Source organism: Sinohyriopsis cumingii, chromosome 7 (assembly GCF_028554795.1).
Source record: "Sinohyriopsis cumingii isolate HCF-2022 chromosome 7, ASM2855479v2, whole genome shotgun sequence".
NCBI classification, from domain to species: Eukaryota; Metazoa; Mollusca; class Bivalvia; order Unionida; family Unionidae; genus Sinohyriopsis; species Sinohyriopsis cumingii.
The window spans coordinates 131,818,059-131,840,216 of NC_142967.1; the positions used below are offsets into that span (position 1 = coordinate 131,818,059).

At 33.9% G+C, this 22,158-nt stretch overlaps 1 protein-coding gene across 10 annotated transcripts in view; it reads left to right on the forward strand.

Moving 5' to 3' along the window:
* The window catches only part of LOC149796142 (protein polybromo-1-like), a 228,871-nt gene that overhangs the window by 52,014 nt on the left and 154,699 nt on the right, over window positions 1–22,158 (forward strand). For 9 of the 10 annotated variants that reach the window (XM_089966069.1, XM_089966068.1, XM_089966062.1 and 6 more), the window contains 5 exons: window positions 1,458–1,709; window positions 4,275–4,344; window positions 8,233–8,331; window positions 8,704–8,769; window positions 19,366–19,413. In XM_089966069.1, the coding sequence (XP_089822195.1) occupies window positions 1,458–1,709; window positions 4,275–4,344; window positions 8,233–8,331; window positions 8,704–8,769; window positions 19,366–19,413 (535 nt within the window). The remainder of the gene's footprint in view (window positions 1–1,457; window positions 1,710–4,274; window positions 4,345–8,232; window positions 8,332–8,703; window positions 8,770–19,365; window positions 19,414–22,158) is intronic. The other variant, XM_089966064.1, reaches the window with a different exon arrangement.

A 22,158-nucleotide genomic window follows, 5' to 3' on the forward strand; every position in this document is an offset into this window, starting at 1 on the left:
AATTAAATGGTACCAATCTGAAATCCAGTACAGCTTCCATGTGTCTTCTTGAAAATGTTGTTATTGCTACTTTTCCAAAATGGTAAGTCATATCTATATTTTGTTTTCATGGGAATACGTCTTTTGGTGTCTTGTTGCTACTAAATGAAAATTATGCCAATCCAAAATACGGTATGGCTGCCATGGTGGCCAGCTTGAAAATCTTGTTATTGTTACTCCTTAGTGGATGGTCATATTGACATGAGGTTTTCATCAGAAGACTACTAATGATGTCTAGTTGGTCATAAATTTAAATGGTGTCAATTTTACATCCAGTATTGTCATGCTGGCTAGCTTGAAAATCTTCTTGCCACACCTTTTGGACATAGGTAGTCAGATTGACTTGGGATTTTCACCAAAAGATTTATTATGATGCCTGGATGGAAGTGATCTAACATCCAGGATGGTGGTTGCAATGGCATCCATCTTTGAAATCGTTATCAATCTTGAATATTAAGAGATGGTTTCAACACTACAGTTAAATAGAACTGCTCTTATCATCTTGTTTTCAGTCCTATTGAAGCTGATTTCCCTTGAACCTTTCATGATCCTAAAATACAAACTTAAAGGTGTGTATAAATAAAACCTAAATTAATAGCAAGAAAAACAATCCAGATGTACATGTAAGTTTTTTTTTTCTATACCCAAAATAGTAATAATTACATTTGAAATTCTTTTGAAGGCTTTGTAGTTCCTTGTAAACCCAAACTCATAGATTGAAATGTAGGTAATAACAGTAACTGGTTAAATGAAATTAGAAATATCTTATTTTGAGCCCTGAGCTAAGTAGTATAGTAACTGAGTGCTGGACCATAGAAGAGTACTTTCAAAAGGTGTCTTTATTTAGGTGGGAACCCTGTAAATATGTTATCACTAAATGACTCTTGTATATAAAAAATCTTGACCAGCATAATTTTACCTAAAATGCCTAAAAAGGCATTTTTTTACAGACATGCATTGGTAAACTGGTATTTTTACACATGGATTTTATATACAACTAACCCCACAAATTGCATTCACAAAGTGGTCATGTGACTTAAAATAACTTAACTCAGATTTCTTGGTTTCACTGTTTTTAATTTTCATTGAAAAATATGTGGTTCAAATAATACCATTCATTTTAGCTATTTATGATTAATTTTCTTGTTATAGACAAATAATTTAATTATTTTGTAGTCTTCACTAAACAATTTACCCTTTCCCCCAACAAAATTTATGAAATTGCATTAATGCAAAATACATGTTAGTTGAAATTGCTTAAGTCATCAGATACCGGTACATGTATATAGAATGCATATTGTAGAATGATCTGACTTGCATATCAAAACTGAAATGGTCCTCGGTAACTTTTAAATTTTGCTAAGGATGTTTACTTCTTAGGTGAAGATAATTTGAGATTTAAATTCTTCTATTTTTAGGACCAGGGAACGTGGCAATATTCCTCGATTATCAGCTGTGTATGCAGCTATGACTTACCCAGAAACTCAGAGCCTGGAAACTGTATCACTGGACACCAGCAGTCTGATGGACTATGATGATGATTCAGGAGGAGAGACTACCATGTCAGAAGATGAAAGCCCCTTATGGACATTATATAATTCTATTGTTAACTATACTGATGCCACAGGCGCTCGTTTGATAGAGCCATACATGAAGTTACCAAACAAAAGGTGATTCAATCACACATTGAATGTAGTCGACAGAAAATATCCTGGCATGAAATCATTTCAAATTTATGCTAATGACTAACCAATTGGCTGCTGTTCCTAAGATAGAAAAACCCATAAATGACATCTCCTGAATTGCAGAATAGAATTTAATGGAAGCATCCAAGCATAAAGTACAGATTCGTGAAAAAAGGGTCTGTTTTAGAAATGAAAATTATGGGGAAATTCTTACACCCATGGATCTTGCCCCTGGAGAGTGAGAATGCTACTCTTGGGTTATAACTTGGAAATTGTTGAGACCCCCCCACCAAATAACCATATACAAGTTCGAAGGACATGAGACTAAATCAGACACATATCCATTTCAGAGCCTGGGACATCCCTCTGTGTCATAATTTGGGGACTGTTGCAATTCCTACCCTCTAACCATATTGAGGTTCAAAGTTCATTAGAGATAATCAGACATGTATCCATTGTTGATCCTGGGTTGTATCGCTTGGAGTAGGGGATTTTTCCCTGTGTCACAACTTGGAAACTAAGATCTCCACCCTATAACCAGATTACATTTTTATTGGCATCAGTAGATAAATGCACTTGTTCATCCATCACAGGTCCTGGGTCATGCCCTTGAAGAAGGATACTTACTCTTGGTTCATAACTGGGAATCAATCAGTATTCTAGCCTTATGATCATGTATTCACTAAATTAACATAAAGAGACAAATGCACACAAATAGTTAATTGTGCCAGTGAAGTGAAGAATAATTATAATCACAATACAGAATGAATGCAAATGAAAGTTTGCAGGCATTTTGTGGAAAACGGAGAGTGCTAATGCAGAAAGATAAATGGTAAATGAAAACAGAATGTTATGCAATTAATGAATATGAAAATGAATTATTTTCAGTCTGTCACTGAAGTTTCCATGGTGAAAGCTGTTTTGTATAATAATTTGGGATCAGATTCATTACACTGACACAAAATTTCATCCAATGCAAGCCAGGAAATTGTTCTTGTCAAGGTAGTGTTACGACTCTATGGTTGTAAATTAAGATACAGAAAAAAGCAAAATCAACAATTTTAGTCAAATTTAACAAAAATTATTTCCTTTGAATACAACGTGAAAATTTAAAAAAGAGCTTACAGTATTGTGAATTAAATCCCATATAGTGCTAGAGGTTCTAATGTGAATTAAATCTCAAATAGTCCTAAAGGTTGTAACACAAGCTCAAAAGTGTAGAGTATTCAGAATGAATTCCAGTATTGAATGTGCTGGTGTGCAAGTAGCCTTGAATGAGTTGATGTGCTAACAGTCTTGATGTATCACAGTAGTATATTCCATAATGTCCATGACTGAATCACTGTTATCCCAAAATAGTGAATTAGTCCAAAAATTGATGAGCACTTTGTAATTCCAATGAATAATTAAAATAAATCTCACAAATTATAACTCAACACATCTAAAATTGATTCCACAAGGAATGAAAGTTAAGATGGGAAGAATTAATTTTGATGCAAACAACCCTGTATACATCCACACTTGACCTTTATTGCAATAACCTTTTCTGAAAAGTTCCATCATCTTAATGGAAAAGTACTCCAAACTGTAAACAAGGTCTTTTATAGAATCCTGAAAGGTCATAATCTAGGCTGTTTCTGGAACTCAAACCCAAGTAAATAACCTATTGATAAATTACTTAGACAATGAGCAGGTTCTCATCAAAACTCTTTTCTTAATGACAAGGGTCAAGCACACAAATTAAATGTACTCAACATTAGACATAACAATCACAATTGGTGCGATATCATCATTACTGAAGGTTGTATCTATACAAAATTTATTTGAATGAAATGAAACAATAAACGTTTGTCACAAATAGTCTTCAACCATATATTTATATTTATTGCGGTTATGGTTGTACGTTTATTGTTAATTCAATGCTGTCTTGTACGTTTTATACTTTTGATAAATTTCTGAAGTACCATTTTAACAAGACCAGGTACAAAAGCAATATTTTCTATCCATTTAACACTTAAAAGATGGATAAAATGACTTTAGTAAATGCATTTCTATTTTGTTCAAAATAAGTAAAAATGGAAAATGACAGAAAGCAGTGAATGAATCAATAAACGCAGAATCGTTATGCATTTCTTAGGTCTTAAAACAAAATGAGATGATAGCAGAAATGCAGATGTACAAGGAATGTAAACAAAATACATATTTGGTTGCATTACTTGCTTCAGTGTCTGTACAGTGTTGATCCTGGGTAAGGCCTTGCACTTAGTGGCATAATTTAGAAGTGTGATAAATGACAGCATACCATTAATCTAATTATAATTTAAGTTTCTGTAAGTCATATGACTTGCATAATATTGCTTTTCAAGGACAAGGCAGACTACATTAGACATTATATAGTGTTGGATCATATTATGGTAGTGTAATGTTAGATGTATTAATCTGTCATTAGGAGCAAAGCTGCTATGATTGGCATATAAAAAAAATTCTGCACAAGAAAAGAGGTTATGATTTGATTACAATTTCTTATTATAGCAGGTATTTTCCTTCCAGGTTTTATCCGGATTATTATGAGGAGATTGAAAGACCAATGTCAGTGTACAATATTCGCAAGAAACTGAAGGTAATTTAAATGCATGACATGACTTCTATTGCATTACTTAACTTCTATTTCATATGATATTTACCGGTTCAGTAAAGAAACTTTTAAGCATTATATGATAAACAAAATTCTAACTTAATTTATCTGAATAACTCATATAAATATGCATATTTTTCAATACTTATATTATTATATTGGTTTGTTGTTATGATTGGTATCTTTTTATGATCGATGAAAGCTCATGCCGTATCTTAACAATGGAACAAAGTTGGGAGGGATATAGAATTTTACCAACAATGTTTTGAAGGGTACAGTATTATGCCAACAATGTTGGGAGGTATATGGTATTTTGCCAGTTCATTCTTTTGTCCATTCATTCATTTATGTTGGACCCTGTATCACCTATACTCTTGAAAATTGGCATGTAGATGCAGCTGAAGTAGAGTAATTTATCCATGTTAAAAGTATGTCATTGTGACACATTTGTCATGCTTTAGTAATGTATCTTTTAGCTTTTTGTTCTTTATTATCTTGGGCACAATTCAAATACACTTTCAAAAATTGGCAGGTAAATGCATCTTGAGAAAAGTTGATCATCCATATGAAAATAGGGTACCCTGACATGACTGTCATGCTTGAGTGACTTCTGTATATTTTGCTGTTATACCCTCAATATCCTGGACCCGATTTCACTTTTACTTATGAAAGTTCATGTACATACATCACAAGGAGAATAACTCAGCCATACTAGAACTAGGTGATTGTGACCTAATTTTTTCTTGAGTGACTTATGTATTGCCATCTACATGTTTGTTAATACTCAGTCTCTTTAACTGTGTAGATGCATATTTGAGATTACTAAAATGCAGTAATATTTCCTGTCTCCACATAGTGGCTCAGTTGTATCTTCGATTCCACCACAGGGTAATGGGTTCAAATGCAGTCCTTATATTCTGTGTTGGATGACATGTTGTGACTGTATCCAAGTCACTTTTTCATACATACTAACCATTATGCTTTTGGCATAATTATTATTCTTTTTTCACCAAATTACATTTTCTGTGAGACTGCTTATGAATTATGCTTTTTTGCTACATTAAAAAATTAAATAAAAATAAAGCAATAAAAAGTTGTTTTTGTCATTTTATTATCATCTCTTTAATACCACTCATGAATTTGAGACTATTAAAAGGGTGACTGCTGCATAAGAATAGCGTAAGAGTACTTAATTGCTACAGTAGTCCCCCTCTTATAAGGCCAACCCTAATGCAGCAGGGAAGTGGCCTTATAATGTGGGTGGCCTTTCTAGAGGGGGATGACAAATGCAAATAGTAAATACATATGAAAAAAGTCACAAGTACATTTAATTTTAAATATTTAATATTTTAATTAAAAATCACATGCATGATGTGAAATAAATGTAAAACAAACTTTGTCATCATTTGCAAAAGAATGCTATGAATAACCATTGATACAGTTTTAAAACTGTCTTTATAAGTATGTTACAGTTCACATCACGTCACTTTGTTGGTAACAGTCTAAAAAACAAACCAGTCTCATCACATTAAAAATATCCTTGCTGTCATATCCCCTGCATATATCGTTTAGTCTTTTGTTCCAATCTTCGACAACTTCATTATTAACATCAGCTGATTTGCCGCTAATGACAGAACACTTGATATTGTGTCGCACTTGCAATCTGTGCAACCATCCGTTACTTGCGGTAAAGTCGTCATATGCCAGTTCAACTGACAAAATTTTTGCTTTTTCTTGTCTTTCAAATCAGGATACAAACGTCTCCTGGCTCAAAAAAATCTTCCTTTCTCCGTCCATTTCACCTTTCCACTTCTGCAGAATTGTTTCATTATCTTTCACGATATTGTTTATCTGAGTCTTCCCGATGTTTGTTTTCTGCAAGGATCCTCGACGACGACCCCCCCCCCGCCGTCAGTTGAATTACTTTCACTTTCTCTTCTAAACTGAGAATTTTTATTTTCCTCGATGACATGTTGATCTTTTTGCAGTAAGTTATTCATGTTGCCAACTACAATACTGATAAAACAATTTTGTATGCATCTAAACAAATTGCCGTGTGTTTTTAAAGGAAGTGATCTTGTCACGTGATTCGTTAGTCGCAGTCTGGTACCCTATTGTTTTTATACATTTCTTGAAACTAGGTGAGAGAAGCCAAAATGGCTTCTATATGTACCATTAACATCACGCAGATTTGACCTCGCGGCCGCTAGGATTCGTAATTTTGACAATTATTGTCAGTAGTAATAGCCACTGATTACCAAAGTGAACAAGCTCAACATCTTACTAAGGGAAGCCATAAAGGCTATTAAACCATTTTCCTGCTGACCTGTGTATTGTACATCGATACTGCCACTTCTCAGCTGGTACTACTGTTCGATAATTGTATTCTTAACAATTATCAGAGTGACTAAACCGGACATCTTATGATAACACAGCAGTAAGGCTAATTGGATTACATGTACGTACCCTTTTGTATGGATTAAAATTTGAGTCGTTCTCGGTTTTTATGGAATAAATTTGGCTTCTTGTGAGGCATAAATGATATAATATTAGCCTTAGTGGTAAATGTACTTTACTCAACACTTCTTTCAGTAACGAAAACCTGACATCGGGAAACAGAAATCGGATTACTTAACACACGTTATGAATACAATACTGGTTCTGGATACATATTCAAATAGAATGCGGCCGCTTGTGAGGGGTAAATTTTATGATTTTGCACTAATATGCTGGCCGCTGGTCGCGTTAGCTGGGTGGCCTTTCACGAGGGGTACTTTTGAACACAAACTCGTCGGTGCCAACGGATTCTGGCCGTAAGGAGCGGGTGGCCGCTGGTCAGGGGGGCTGTTCAAGAGGGGGACTACTGTATTTATAGCAACTGTATATGACCCATTTCCAAGAAAACAGGTTTCTTTAAAAGTGAACTTTTCCCAACAAATTCATTGTATTGATAAGCTAGTTAGTTAGTGAACTTGTCTAAATTTTAAAGAAAATGGTGCCAGATGTTAAGTGAAACACTTTACGGTGTGCGTTGTGGATGGTTAAATGATGGAAAATGTTAGAGCAGATGGATCTTTTTTAAACTTCGAAACATGTCAGATCATAAAAAGTGACTGTCAACACCGCTTTACAAACTTTACAGACTTTAAAAGGAGAATATGAGAGTAATGTAATAAGCACTCTGAGTACCTGACCATGATCATTGTTGAATTCCAGTTCATGATAATTCAGCTAAAGTTACACATGTAGACTAGTTGAAGTGAGTGCTGAATATAAATAATTTTTCAGTTTATTTTATGTTTGTATTCTGGTTCTAATCCATATGGATTTTGCAATTTGTGACATGAACTTTGAATAACTAGCAGAACCAGGTTAGTAGTAAAAATGTATCTTTTTCATATGTGCTGTAATTCTGGCATGTAATGTATAGATTACACTTATTACACCTAAATTGCACTTTTTCGCCACTTACAATAGCAATAATTACGCTTGTACCTCTTGGGGGTTAGTATGTATGCTTTCTGTATACTCCTGTCGCCTCGGCATCAATCCACCATAACGGACTGCATATTTTCAGCTACTACAAATGTACAGTTGTTGGGGTGAATCTTATTTAACAGCGCATAATTTATATTATCACTAAGATGAAATCAAAGAATTAATGTGGTTTTAATTAAAGAAGTACAACATATATAATTTTGTAAACAAAGTGGACAGGCTCTGATAATAAGTTTTAAGAAGTGCATCAGCTGATGCAAGAATGGGATGTATATATTATTTTCATTTGCAGGAAATCATATTGTTCATTTCAATATGCTCACATTCCAGCTTCCTAAAATGTTGTAACATGTATTTTGATATCGTCTTTTTTAGAAAAAGTACTACAATGACATGGATGACTTGGTTGCAGATTTTGATCTTTGTTTTCGAAATGCCAAACAATATAATGCAGATGAATCAAAAATTCATAAGGTAAAGATCTTTTTTTTAAAAACATGATACATATAGTTTTCAGCAAGAAGTTACTCAATTAAATCACACATCAAAGGTAACATTGTTCTTTGCAGGGTGAAATATCTGCATTGGTAAATTTTTCCTCTCTTAGAGGATTTTTTCCCCTTGATTGTCCAATTCAATCTTTATTAATGTTCACATTTCTGAGGTGACATTTTGATAACATATCAAACTCATCTATATATTGATGATGCTTAAATAACGAGTTATTTGTCTCATGTAATAGTTTGTACATAAATTAGTTGCAAACCAGAAATATCCCTGTAAATGTGACTTTGTAGTTGCTTACCTAGACGCCAAGTTTTAAATTGCTATTTTCAATTGTTATAGGATGCAGTCATACTGCTAAAGGTAGTGAACGAGAAGAGAAAGGAATTAGAAAAGTTTGGACTGAGGGTATGTAACCAAAATAGAAATTAATAAAAGTAGTTTGTTATGATAGAGAGGGTGTGAAGTTATTTTGTTTGCAGTCAAGGATTGTTATTCCTAAGTCATTTTATCTTTCTTGGATTTATTATATACTTTTTGACATTTTGTTCCAAACCATTGTTGTATGTATTGTTTTCCTCGTAATTATAGAGTAAGTTTTGTGCCTCATAGTTTAAAAATAATGGATCAGTCTTATTGCTGCTTCCTGTTTCTTCACATTTTTTAGCACCTTAGCTGCCAGAGCAAGTAGCTTATGGTATGGCCCTTTGTCTGTCATATTTTGTGTATTCTGCATCATGCTTGTGCATATGTTGAAATTATAAATTTATAAAAAAAAATCACCAGGTTAGTTTTGACAAACTTTGGCACAATTGTGGCATGAAGGGCTTTAATCAAGTAAGCCCACCCTTACTAAAATTAGTAAAAGCCCTTTAAACAACATTTCTCAGAAACTGCTGAGTATAATATGACATAAAGCTTCCTGGCATGATGACCTTTAATGTTTTTATATATAATGCTGATTTGCTTTCAGATATTTATGCCATTTAATATTAAACAAGCTGATATTACTATACAATAAATGAAACATTTTAATGACTTTTCTCAAAGTGCTGGATATAATTTGACTAAAGATGGTAGAAATCATCATGGCATTAAGACTTATCAGAATTTTACAGTTAATGTTGATGTGCCATCACATATGACGACCTTCACAAGAACACTGCTTGATAAATTTTGACTAAACTTGACAGAAAGCATCCTGGCAGCAATACCATTACATTTGTACAAATAATGCTGCTCCATCGTCAGATTGGTCATACATTATGATTGCCATTACTAAAAATAGTAAAATATTTAAATGACTCGATCTCCAAAACTGCTTAACAGAATTTGATCATATTTGCCAGAAAGTATATTAGCATGAAGATTTTTCAGATTTGCACAAAATATGCTGATCCACCATCCAGTATGGCCACTATACTAAAATAGACGAACACTGAAACAACTCCAAATCCCATGAAAATAATTTGATTGAAATTGGCAGAAAGTTTCCTGACATGAAGACCCTTCAGATTTTTATAAATGATGCTGATCTGCCATAAAATATGGCCACCATTAATAACCCCCCTTTAAAAACCCCATCTAAAAATAGAAAAACATTTAAAACACTTCAAAAATTGCTGGGCCCCGAGTGGCTGAGTGGTCTAAAGCGCTGTCCGTTCCGGATCACTGCCATCTCACCTCTGTCTGTGTGGGTTCGAGTCCAAGGCTCAGCTAGTGTGGGTACGTGGGAAAGCCTGCCAGTAGCTTCTCGTGGGTCGGTGGTTCTTCCCTGGGTTTTCCAGGGTTCTTCCTCCACCAGTTATATTGGCCGCCATGTATAGCCTATCTTGTGCTGAAAAATGGCATTAAACCCTAGAACAACAACAACAACAATCAAAAACTGCTCAGCTGTATTTGATAAAAATTTCAGAAAGCATCCTAGCATAAAGGACTTTTTGATTTGTTCCAGACATCTACGCAATTATATATTTTTTTTTTAATGGCTGAAGAGAATATGACCAACTTTGACTCAAAGCATTCTGGCAGTGGCTCTTTCACTAATTTCAAAATGAAACAGATGCGTGATCAAATGCAAACAGATTGTTAGAAAACCTTGAAACAGTTGTGTTTGTAACATTTGCATATCACTAACATGGAAGAAATTTGAACAAAAAACATCTAAGATTTCTTGGTCAACTGTTCTTGCATTGGGCTTTTGAAGCAGATGTCAGCCTGATGAGTGATCTAATGCTTCCTTGGCCTCTTGTTTTGTTAGTGCTAGGAACAGTCACAACTTTATAGGAGGTTCATATTGATGGATGAGGAATTTATTAAAAACTGACAGTTTATGCTGGCCCTCAGATCAAAGGTAAAGTCAGTCATAAGACATAGTTCATACAATCTTGAATAATCCTTGAATTTGGGAAAAGATTTTATCGAAAAACTTCCAAAACAATTTGAATTTATGTTGGGGAATGCAAGGCTTTAAAACTGAATAAAGTAATAAACTTTTCTTGTTATTTATGTGTTCTCCTAAAATAATAAAATGTAACATTATTTGGATTAAATTACATGATCCTGTTGGTTACCTGATGGAGTGGCAACACCTTGCTGAAATGGCATGCTATTCACATTTGCAAATGTTATTACAAGCATCCTTGTCTCTTTCCAATTAGAGGCAACTTCACTCCTTGACAACTTTGGTAGCCATTGAAAGTCCTTAGAAAAAATCTTCCAGGCTTGTTGGGTTCATGTTACAAATCATATATATAAAATCATATTGGGATACATGTCTCTGAATATTTGACTCCTGGATATGGACAAATAATTGTCAAAAAGAGATGACACGAGTGAGGTGATGTGTAAGAAAGACCATATTGCTGGTTATTTTAACAGACTTGTTATTTTAGTGATTTTGTCCCCACCAAAAAGTGGTTTTATAATTGGGATATTATGTATTAGTGATTGCCAATATAGGTTTTTAACTGTACTGGTCATAGACCAGATGAGTTTATGGAATGGCCTGTTTTCTGTTGTCTGATTTCTGTTCATTTGTTTGTGCAGGCTTGTCATCACTACTTTTCTTAATTACTTGGAGGATTGCAGTGAAGATTTACACACGTATTCATCTGAAGATTTAGTTGTTAATAGACTTAGTTCATCTCCAACATCCATTATAGCAGCCACAGAGGCTATCTTAAAAATCTTTTATTGCTACTTCTCCTGAATAGATTGTCAAATCATTATGGAGTTTTCATTAAAAGACTCATATCTAGCTGGTTCTAAATAAAACTGATGCAGGTCTGGTGTCCAGTATGACTATCTTGGCAGACATTATGAAAATCATGTTATTGCTACTCCTGTTGAATGGAAAATCATGCCAAGATGGGGTTTTCACCAGAAGACTTCTTGTGTTATCTTGTTGGTCCAAAATAAAATTGGTGCTGCACAGACAACCATTGTCTTCAAAATCTTCTTGCTACTTCACTTGAATGAATGGTCTAATCAGCATCAGAAAAACTTTATGATGTCTTGTTGGTCCAAAATGAAAATGGAGCCAATTATATGTCCAGTATGGATGCCATTGCAGTTAGAGTTGAAAACCTTGTTATTGCTACACCTCTGAACAGAAATTCACATTGGCCAGAGGTTTCTTCAGAAGACTCCTTATGCTGTCTGGTTTGTCCTAAATGAAAAAAAATATTGTTATTGCTGCTCAAACTGAATGGATGTCATATCTATATGGAAGTTTCATTAATGCTTCTTAGGATGTCTTGTTAGTTCAGAATAAAAATGGTATCAATCTGACGTCCAGCATGGCCACCACAACAGTCATCATGAAAATTTTGTTATTGTTATTTCTGAATTGAAAGTAATATCAGCATCGGGTTTTCAGCCAAAGACTTCTTTTAGTCTTGTCTTAAATAAACATATTGTTAATCTGATATCCAGTATGGCTGCTGCTGTGGCAATCTTGAGAATCTTATTGCTATTCCAGGACAGAAAATCATATCAATGTTGGATATTCACCAGAAGACTTCTTATGTATAGTGCTGAATGAAATGGTGCTGATCTGACAACCAGTATGGCTACAATGGCAGTCATCTTGAAAATCTTGTTACTGCTACTCCTTCTAAATGGAGAGTCATATCAGCATGTTTTTTTGTTGCTGTAGCCAGAAGATTTAGCTGGCCCTGAATGAAAATAATCAGATCTGACCACAAACAAGTTACTGAAAATCTTCTTATTAATTCTCCTGGTCATACCAACATTTCATTCTCACCAGTAAATCTTCAATTACTGTCTTGTTTGGCTTAAATGAAACTGGTGCCACTCTTACATCAGATTTGTATGTCATGGTGACTGATTTGAAAATCTTGCTGCTCAAGAATGTCATAGATGGTTTCAACACTCAACATTAAAATAAAATAGTCTTAAATTCATTTTGACAGTAGACCAGCAGCCCCATTCCAGGATTTGAGCAGTTTCAATCCACAGAATTTCCTCTCCTTAGCAAAGAGTGTCTTTTTTCCCATACAATAAAAAATTACTCTGACTACATAAGATAATATTGAGATCAGGCCACAATAGCTTATTTACCATTTAACAAGGAAAAATCACAAGGAACAAATCATTCAGATAGTGTCATTTATTTGACACAAGTTTGTTCCTTTTCAGAACATAATAGTACAATGGTGTCTAGTTATTCTGCAATGTTGGCTTGATTTTAAAAACAAAACAAGAAATAGTTGTAAAACTCCATTGTGAGGTTGGGTGGTTATTGCATGCTCACAATTGCCAATCAACAGAATTTATTTTTGTAATCTCACTGAGAATACTAAATTGATAAAATATCTGTACTGTTTAAATGACCTGCTTATGGTATCTGAATAATAAATAATAAAGGTAATGACATTTTCAAGTCACACATTTCAAAGAATCCTTGGTTATGAAATTTAAGCTGGCAAACACAAATATATGAAAGGGGCAAAATATTGACTTCTCAATGAGCAGTTGGCTAAGATATGGGCTTTGGTAATGAGATGTCTTCAGTGGAGTGACATCAGAGGTGTTGGCTAATAGATCTAATGAGTTTATAGTTTGGTCTTCTGTAATTTGTTTTATACTTTTAATATTTACATGTTACTATGAGCTTACTATTTTTCATGTGTAACTCTTTGATAGTGTACATTTTTTTGTGTCAATATCATATTTGCTACAAGCCTTGAATTTAAAGATCCACAATTACACCATATATTTCTTGGAAATGATTGGACCTCTTCTCTAAACCATGGATTTAAGAAGTGTCAAGAATATCATTTTTTTTCCAAAACTATGAAAATTGTTATCCGCAGAAATAACTTATGCTACAGTCTGTCATTTTTGTGTGGATATTTTTACCCCATGTATGGCATGTCTAAGAGCATTTTTGTTTCTGCATGGTTTTGGTGGCTACTTAGATTCATTTGATAGCAGTTGTTGTCTGGCCAGATTGGCAACTGGTGTTACATTGTTCTTGTGATAACCATGTCAGTAGCTGATAACTAGAATTAGTAATGTTTTTATATTACCCATCTTGACTCAACTTAGTTTTAAACAAAAAGAAAACAAAACAGCACTGTTGGAATTTTCTGTGCTTTGATTGTTCTGTAGAAATATGAAAAGCTGCCGACACTTATTTGGTGTTGCCTATTTGTCCTATGTTCCCCAAATCACCCACTTCAGAAAATAAATAAAATAATACATCTATAACATTTCATAAGTGGATATCCATTCATGTCTGTGTTGGTGCTAGTAATGGCCAAATTCACAGAAGGTGATACAAATGTTAGAAGGTAGTGAATACAAATTTTCAAACAAGGTATCTTGTAAATATTAAAGGTTTTTGGTAGTTGGCAAGGTTGTAGTGTAAAGCGTTTCACTGCTGTTAGTGTAACATATTTTCAAGGTTAAAATAGCTCAATGATTAGGAAGATTTAAATTATTGTGAGGTTGAAATGATGACAAAAGATACAAAATTTATGCAGATAAACAAGCTATTATTTAAATTAATGTTTTGTTTGTTTGGAAAGAAAAGTAATTAAGAAAATAATCACTTATTTTAACAAATGTTGGTAAAAAAATGAGAGTACTTTAAAGTTAAATGAAAATAAGATCTGGGATGGAAAATTCCTTGGTGCAGGTCATTTTTCAGGTTAACAAGAGATTCAAATGTGTTAATGTTTTCATGAGTTACTTGAGCACATGATAAAACTTAAATTGCAATAATGGAATTGTCCAAGAAAAATATGATAATGATAGTGCAGACCACAAAGAAAAGGTGGCAGAACTATAGTATGTTATGTACTATTATTTTCATTTGTTGTGTACTATTATTTTCATTTGTCTCTGTAAACTGTTTTGTACCCCCTTAAATTTGGAGGGTGGGGAACACTTGTGTCCCCTTCCCTTGGAATCCTATGTGCAACACTGCTTGTTTTGTCAACTTCTTTATAGCCATTTGATTTAAATGCAGTGAAACTATAACATAAATCGAAGACTAAATTGTGCAAATGTGTGCTCATGTAGGTACCTTTATTGATTTTAAATAAAATATTGTTTTTTGAAGATTTATTACAAATGTAGTTTTACCAAGGTCTGCTTATTCCTGATTGTTGAGTGATCTGCACCTTAGTTGTGTTCACAAAACTTCCAGCAAGAATGATTAATTGATATGGTGTTTTACAGTGGTGGCTGGGTACTAAACTGAGCCAAGAAAAGCAGATTTCAGATATGATTATTATAAGTGCAGGAGTACAGATTGTTTCCAATATAGGTCACATTCATTTCTATGTCATAGCATGTAACATTGAATTTGGTTTGCACTGGATCACAGCTCCTGGTCAGCCTGATCTGAAAATATCCACGTACTTTAACCCTGGTGTTGTTGGCTATATTTCCTAGAGTTGTTGTATAATAATCGTGCACTAAATATTGTCTAACAGCAAAATAAACTGGATAATTTCCATTGTAGGGTATGTTTAAGTCGATTCTCAAAATTAACACCTATAGCTGTACTGCACACCTACAGGACCTGTATGACTTTAACTTTAGCAGTGTTGCACCTTTTTTGAGCAGTTGGGGGGATATTTTTATGTACCACTGTCCTGCTGTAGAGACCAAGAGATGGGAATTTGCTAAATTTAAGGGAACTGTCGGTTTGGGGTGGAAGAATGTTCCTTCATCTTGGTCAAAGTCCATCGCTGATGACTCATCATGACTTGATGATCTGCTTAGCCCCAGGATCTGAGCAATTTGAGAAAATCTGGACATGTCTTTGAAGTTCTTCTGTTTTGTATTTGTGTATAAAGCCAAGCAGAGTCAGATGTGACACCAGTCCCAGCTAGACTATGATTGTGTATTATAGTAATGTTTCTCTGTTGTTGTTTTTTAATTTTGGGTTTAAATATGCAGAGCTTGTTATTAGAGAGTAAAGATTGTAAAATAAGATAAAAGAAAATCGTAACTTATTTTGAAAATTCATTATTGGATTTATTTCTTGCCCTTTTTTTCATTTATCTGTACACATTTCAAACTGCTTCTTGCCCTTTTTAGTTTGCTGTGTTTTTTTTGTTGGCTTTTCTACTTCACACATCTTGAATAGCTGCATCTGCCCTTTCAAAAAAGCTTTAATGTTTGAAACCTGTCCTACACTCTTGCAAAAAGATCTTGTACCTAGTAACCCTGGGAATCATACCTTCTATCATGTAATTCTGACAGTCCTTAACTTTGTGTCAGTGCGTTTCCTCAAGTTAACTTGAATACCATACCTGTAAAATTAGGCTAGACAGTGAAATATGTTGAATGAATGAGGAACAATACAACTATTGGTTTGGGGTTGGAGGGGTTTGTTTATCATGGTATTCTTTATCACAGAGTAGAGAACTTGTATAAAAAAAATTGTGAACATGTCAATCAGTAAATGATGGAATACTTTGTGAATGCTACAGGTACATCCAGCACAGGGATGAACCTACTGTATCCATATCAGGTAGTCACAGATTGTGAACTCATAAAAAGGTTATTGTTTTGATCAAACAAGACTTTGTAAGCTTATATCATCAAAGTCTCTTGCATCTATCAGCTGACCTTGTTAACATTTAAGAGGCTATATTTCAGATTTGGCATGTCAAGACCTTGGATGAGTTTGATGATGAGCATCATCTGAGCATATTAATGGTATAATTTTGCATTTGATTGAAATTGTAAACACTCTTGAGATCATGATTTCTCACCAGAATTTGAACAGATTTTGTTTATCACCAGTGTCAAACAGTGGGGTCATTTAGAAAATATATCCATACCCGTTTCTTGTTGATTGTTGATTCCAGGTGCTTGCATTGTGAACTAATTCCTGCATTAAATATTCACTTTTGCATCATTATATACTTTGAGTCAGAGTATAGTATGGTTTTCTACAACTTCCTTTTCTACTAAAATAATCATGTCCACTGTCAAGAACATGGATCTTTTAGTTGACCATACGGTTGTAGAAAACCTGTTATATTTGGACTCAACAGTGACTTGTTTGAAGGTGTATAATGCTGATAAAGTTGGAATTTATTGTAAAATGATTAAATCCTTGCCTTTCATGCTGAAATTTCTATTCCTCTTGTTCGAGTAATCAGTTTAACACTTTTATTTACATTTGAGTGAACATTCTTTTACTTTGAGTATGCTACTTTGGACAATAAATTTTGCAGTGGTTTTGCTGAAAATATCATTTTTACATTTCCTATTCACTACCGTTGAACATGTGCTCTGGATTTTTTTTGTTGTATAAATGTTACTGTTAACACATTATTGAGTATATCCTGTCATGGAAATGGGAGCTAAAGCCATTCACAAGGATGTACAGAGATAGCCAACATGGACTGGCATCGATCGGTATTGAACTTGCAGTCCAAGTATTATGAGTCTGATGCTCTACAAACTGAGTTACTTTTGCATCCTCTTGTGTGGCACCCAGCCTAATCAAAGTCAGGAAGAGATTTCTGTTGGTTAATGAAATTAGTTATCCTATATCTCTTTGGTAATGAGTGTACTGTATTCAGTAATCCAGCCTGAGGTCAGTCAATCTAAAATCAACCATAATAATAGTTTGGCCTTTTCTTTGCCATTTCTTTTTAATTGTTGCATCCAGTAGGTGCCATAGGGAGAACTTGCTTGTGCCAAACATAAAAAAATGGTCCATGACACCAAAGCCTAAAATGAACTCAATAATGTGCATTAATCAGAAACTAGGATCCACCTAATTAGATCATGTACATCAAAGCCACATTTTTCTGGTTTTGCTTTAACCGAAGGCACTGCAGTTAAGCCCCTAATTAGTAATCACAGTGGTTTCCTAGTTTGATTCTGGGGGCAAGGTCCCAGGGGGATAAGGACAGGCTCAGCAATCCATGCTGACTGCACAGATTAACTCCCCTTATAATGCCAAGTAAATAGTATGTGTATGTACGTTAAGGGTGGGGCTATTAACAGTTTATAAGTTATATATCCCTATTTCTCAGAGCAGGGAAAGATCATGTAGAGAATGCTGGTTATTTAATTGACTTGATCTTTTAATGTGTGTATATATATATATATATATATATATATATATATATATATATATATATAGATAGATAGAGAGAGAGAGAGAGAGGGAGAGAGGAGGTGGAGAAGAAGAAGAAATGTGATGCCAAGCTTAACTGTCAATGTAGCAGCTATGTACTTTCTCCTCTACAATATAAATGAATGTGTGAATTTGCATGTTAGCTACCCAGGTGAGTGATATCAGGCCCACTTGGGCTTCATCTCAAATGTTTATTTTATAAATTTTGAAGACAAGACAAATCTGATTGCACATTTTGCATTAAATTATTAATCAGACTTTGACTAGTTCCAGGAATGTTGTATGAGAATGTAAAAAAAAAGAGTCTATGGTCAAAGAACTGGTAGTTTTTATTATTTTTTAACTTTGGGTTTATATCAGTTCTTCCATTTTTCCAAATTTATGTATAATTTTATAAGTTTGCTGGGTCATATTTTGCAAAAGCATTTTGCTTTTCTTTGAAGTTTTAATATGCTAAACGTTTAATATCACTGGATGAAGTATTTAACATCTGTTATAGTATATGTAATGTCACTGGCATGTTGTATTTAATTATTCATGTTATAAAATAGTGCTATATATTTAGAAACTTGCGTTGGGAAACAAATCATAGTATGTATTGAATCCCAAAAACATGCTTGCTTTTGAGTTCAATGTAATATTTAAGACATTTCAGATTTAAACATTACTAAATTATAGAAGGAGCCACAGTGGCCCATGCTAGACTTATGATTGAAGGTGTGCAGGATTAAATCCTGTAATCTGTTGGGTTATAGCTACCATGGTGTGACTCTGGGCAAAACATTTGCTTCATTTGCTTTGGCAGTAAATAACCACGCTGTGTTGCTCTGCCATATAAAACCAAACCAAACCAAAACATAGCTTTGGCTTAGACCATTAAGTAGGCCATAGTCCCCCCTTTGATTCTCTTGCACTGCTGCCACTTGTTTAACTGAAAGATTATTATTTTTATTTATTTCCAGTTAATAGGAGATAGGTGGAGACCTTACTAATCAGAAAATTTATTTCAGCTTCTAGATTTCTCCCCAAATGAGCAATGTTCTTTTTTTTACTGTTTGTTTGCTTAATGCCACAATATATCTTTTACATGTTTTATATTATATATATATAAAATATCTAATTTAAATCCTTCGAATCCATAACATAAAATATTTTCATTTGTATAATACAAATGTTATCAAACTTGTTTGGTTTTCCGAAAATATAAATATATTTTTTTTCAGACCCAGCATTAATGGAAAATGAAAATACTTTAATTCATACTGTGTATGTGTGTGTGACAAAGAGTCTGTTTCATTTCTGTTGTAACTGTTTCATTGTACAATAGGAAAAACATATTTTTGACACAATTCTTAATATCTTAGGAAATGTCCATTCCGGAGTTAGGTATCCATTTTGAATTTCCGATCTTGGTGAGTAATTGAATGGAAAGTGATACTGCATATTTGCTTTGAGTGTGATTAGCTGTTGTTGCTTGGTGTTTCCATGTACTCCCTTTTTATGATATCCTTTATAGTTGAAATACAAATAACGTAAAAGTCAAGTCAAAGTAGAATTGGATATATCTCCATTAAAGATCATATTTTGACCCTCATAGTGCATCATCAGTTTGTTGACTGTTGTCCAAAAGAGAGAACTATGTTGTGTTCTATTTTTCTGGTGAACCTCATCTTAAAGAAATAAATATTTGTTTAAAGTTGTGCTCAGTACAGAGTGATTAAGGTCATGATGATAATTATTATCTTTGTTTATTGATCAAAATTCTGGCAAACTAAAGTGTATTATCTTCATTTTCATGGGGCTTGTTATATACCATCCCCAATTTATAAGTCTCTAGAAAACATATGCATGCATAGAAGAAATAATGTGCTTTTTGTTGTTTTGTTCATTGTTCAGATATGTTTCTGCTGATGGTATTTAATGTGTGTTTAAACATTGATTGAAATAAGCAAACAAATCTAGCATAGTGATAGTTGGAGGTGGGGGGGGGCTTCCAGTAAAAATGCAGTGCTAAAATTTTGAGTAACTTTATAGCTGGTACTTACAGATTGTCTTTCTTGTTGAAAGACGATACTTTGAATGGTGAAAATGTTAATAGTTATTTATTATTTGGCTGTATTTTGGTTATTTCTTAAGTATGGCATGTCAGTTGGTAGTGCAAGTCAGTTGGAAATGTGTATCAGACAAAACAGCATGAAAATAAAATAGCAGAAGATCATTGGATTCATTTTCATTTTGCTGAAAAAATGAACCAAATAATATACCATATATTCAGTTGATACCAAAGCAACTCGGCATGCAGACCATAGAAAGAGGCATGCTTTATCAAACTGTACTGTGCTTTTTTTGTTTCTCACTTGTGAATAATGATATAGGTACATGTATCATTTTTCTGTTGAAGGTGGCATCAGTAAAGTTAGAGTGTTGTGTTTTTGAAAGTGACATTTTCTGCATCATTGATGGTATTCAACTGCAGCTTTGATAGAAATATTTCCCAGATTCACCAACATAACTCTTCTTATTAAGTCAAGACTTAAAAAATTGGATTCGTCAGTGTTAAGTCAAACTTAAATTTCAGTCAATTAGACTGCTGGGTTCCACATATAAGTTTAGATGGAGATTTAATATTTGTTGATGAAACCCAGACTGATATGCAAACAAGGAGTTTGAGTCTTACCAACATAAGCAAAAGCAAAGCAATATTGCACTGCTCCAGTGGATTAAGTAGTTAGAGCATCCACCACAGATGTGAGGTCATGGGTTCGAACCCCAGCTGAGTCATACCAAAGACTTATAAAATGGTACTAGAAGTTGCTTCATTTTGCACTCAGCTGATCAACCTGGTGTCAGGATAATGTGACTGGGTGGGATATGATGCAACATGGCTGTAACATCATGCCTCAGTGCTAGACACTGTAAGCTGCCACACTGCAGACATCAAAGTGATATGACTAACATTGTTAAAACTATGTTAAAAATCTAACTCAGACACTATTTACTCTTGGTACATTATGTTCTACAAACTCCCCTTTTATTTAACACATTAACCCCTGGCGACGAGTTTGTGGCAGGAGGTAGTAGCCTACTGCTGAGCTCCGTAGCATTAATGTCATGTATGATACACTAAAGTGGGTGGTATTATAGAAAGGTAGACAGATGTAGCTCTACATTGATATCAAATAATCTGGAAGTTCTAGTTGCAATACCAAATACAGAGGGAAAAACCTAATTTTTTGGACCCGATTTTTTTTTTCCACCCGAAATTTGCGCATGGTTGGAATCTGATTTTGTGTCTGGATTTTAGACTTTTTAGTCTCATATCTAAGGCAGACCAGTATGAACTGCAAACAGATAGATGAACCTTTGCAGAAAGTAGGATAAGATGGGCATTTGGAATAAAGAGTGGTCTCGATACAAAAATAATGGGTCCATTAAGCAAAAACAAAAAAAAAAAAAACAAACGAACTCCAACTTTTATCCTTCTGCTCATGCGCGAGCCAAATAGCCAATGAAAAATGATGTTTCTAACACAACTAGGCATTAGGTTATTGGAAAATCACTTGAATGTTGATGTATTAGGATGTATTCAGAAATAGCTTTCAAAATGTTTCATACTCGAATTTCAGGCGAAAATGACAAAAACCTCCAAGGGTTAATGTGTTAATGATATTGATTTTGGGGAACGTGAATTCTGTCTCTGATAAGATCTTACTTGTCACACAGATAACCTATACATACTGATTTATAATATGGCCATGTAGATGAAACACTGTTAATTGTATTAACATTGCTTTCTGCTTCTTAAAATTTATATTTTTAATGTAAGTAAAAATGTGAAGAAAAGAAGAATTGCTTTGAGAAACAAATTGATTTAATTGTCGTTGAAAACAAAGCCTTCTAAGTGTTATGGAATATAGTGTTAGTGGGGATTTTGTGAGGATTTCCTGAATGCTATAAGCATCAAATTTGAAAACTTTTTGAACAGTAATCCTTCGGAAGATGCAGTAGTAGCTCTTCCCCAAATCTGATGAACAAAATTGTTGTTTCTTTAGTGCAAAACTGAGGAAACTGATACCCATGAAAATAAATGTCTTATACACAGTTGTTCAGTTTTGCACAAGGACACACAGCTTTAATAGACTGATACCCACGGGCTG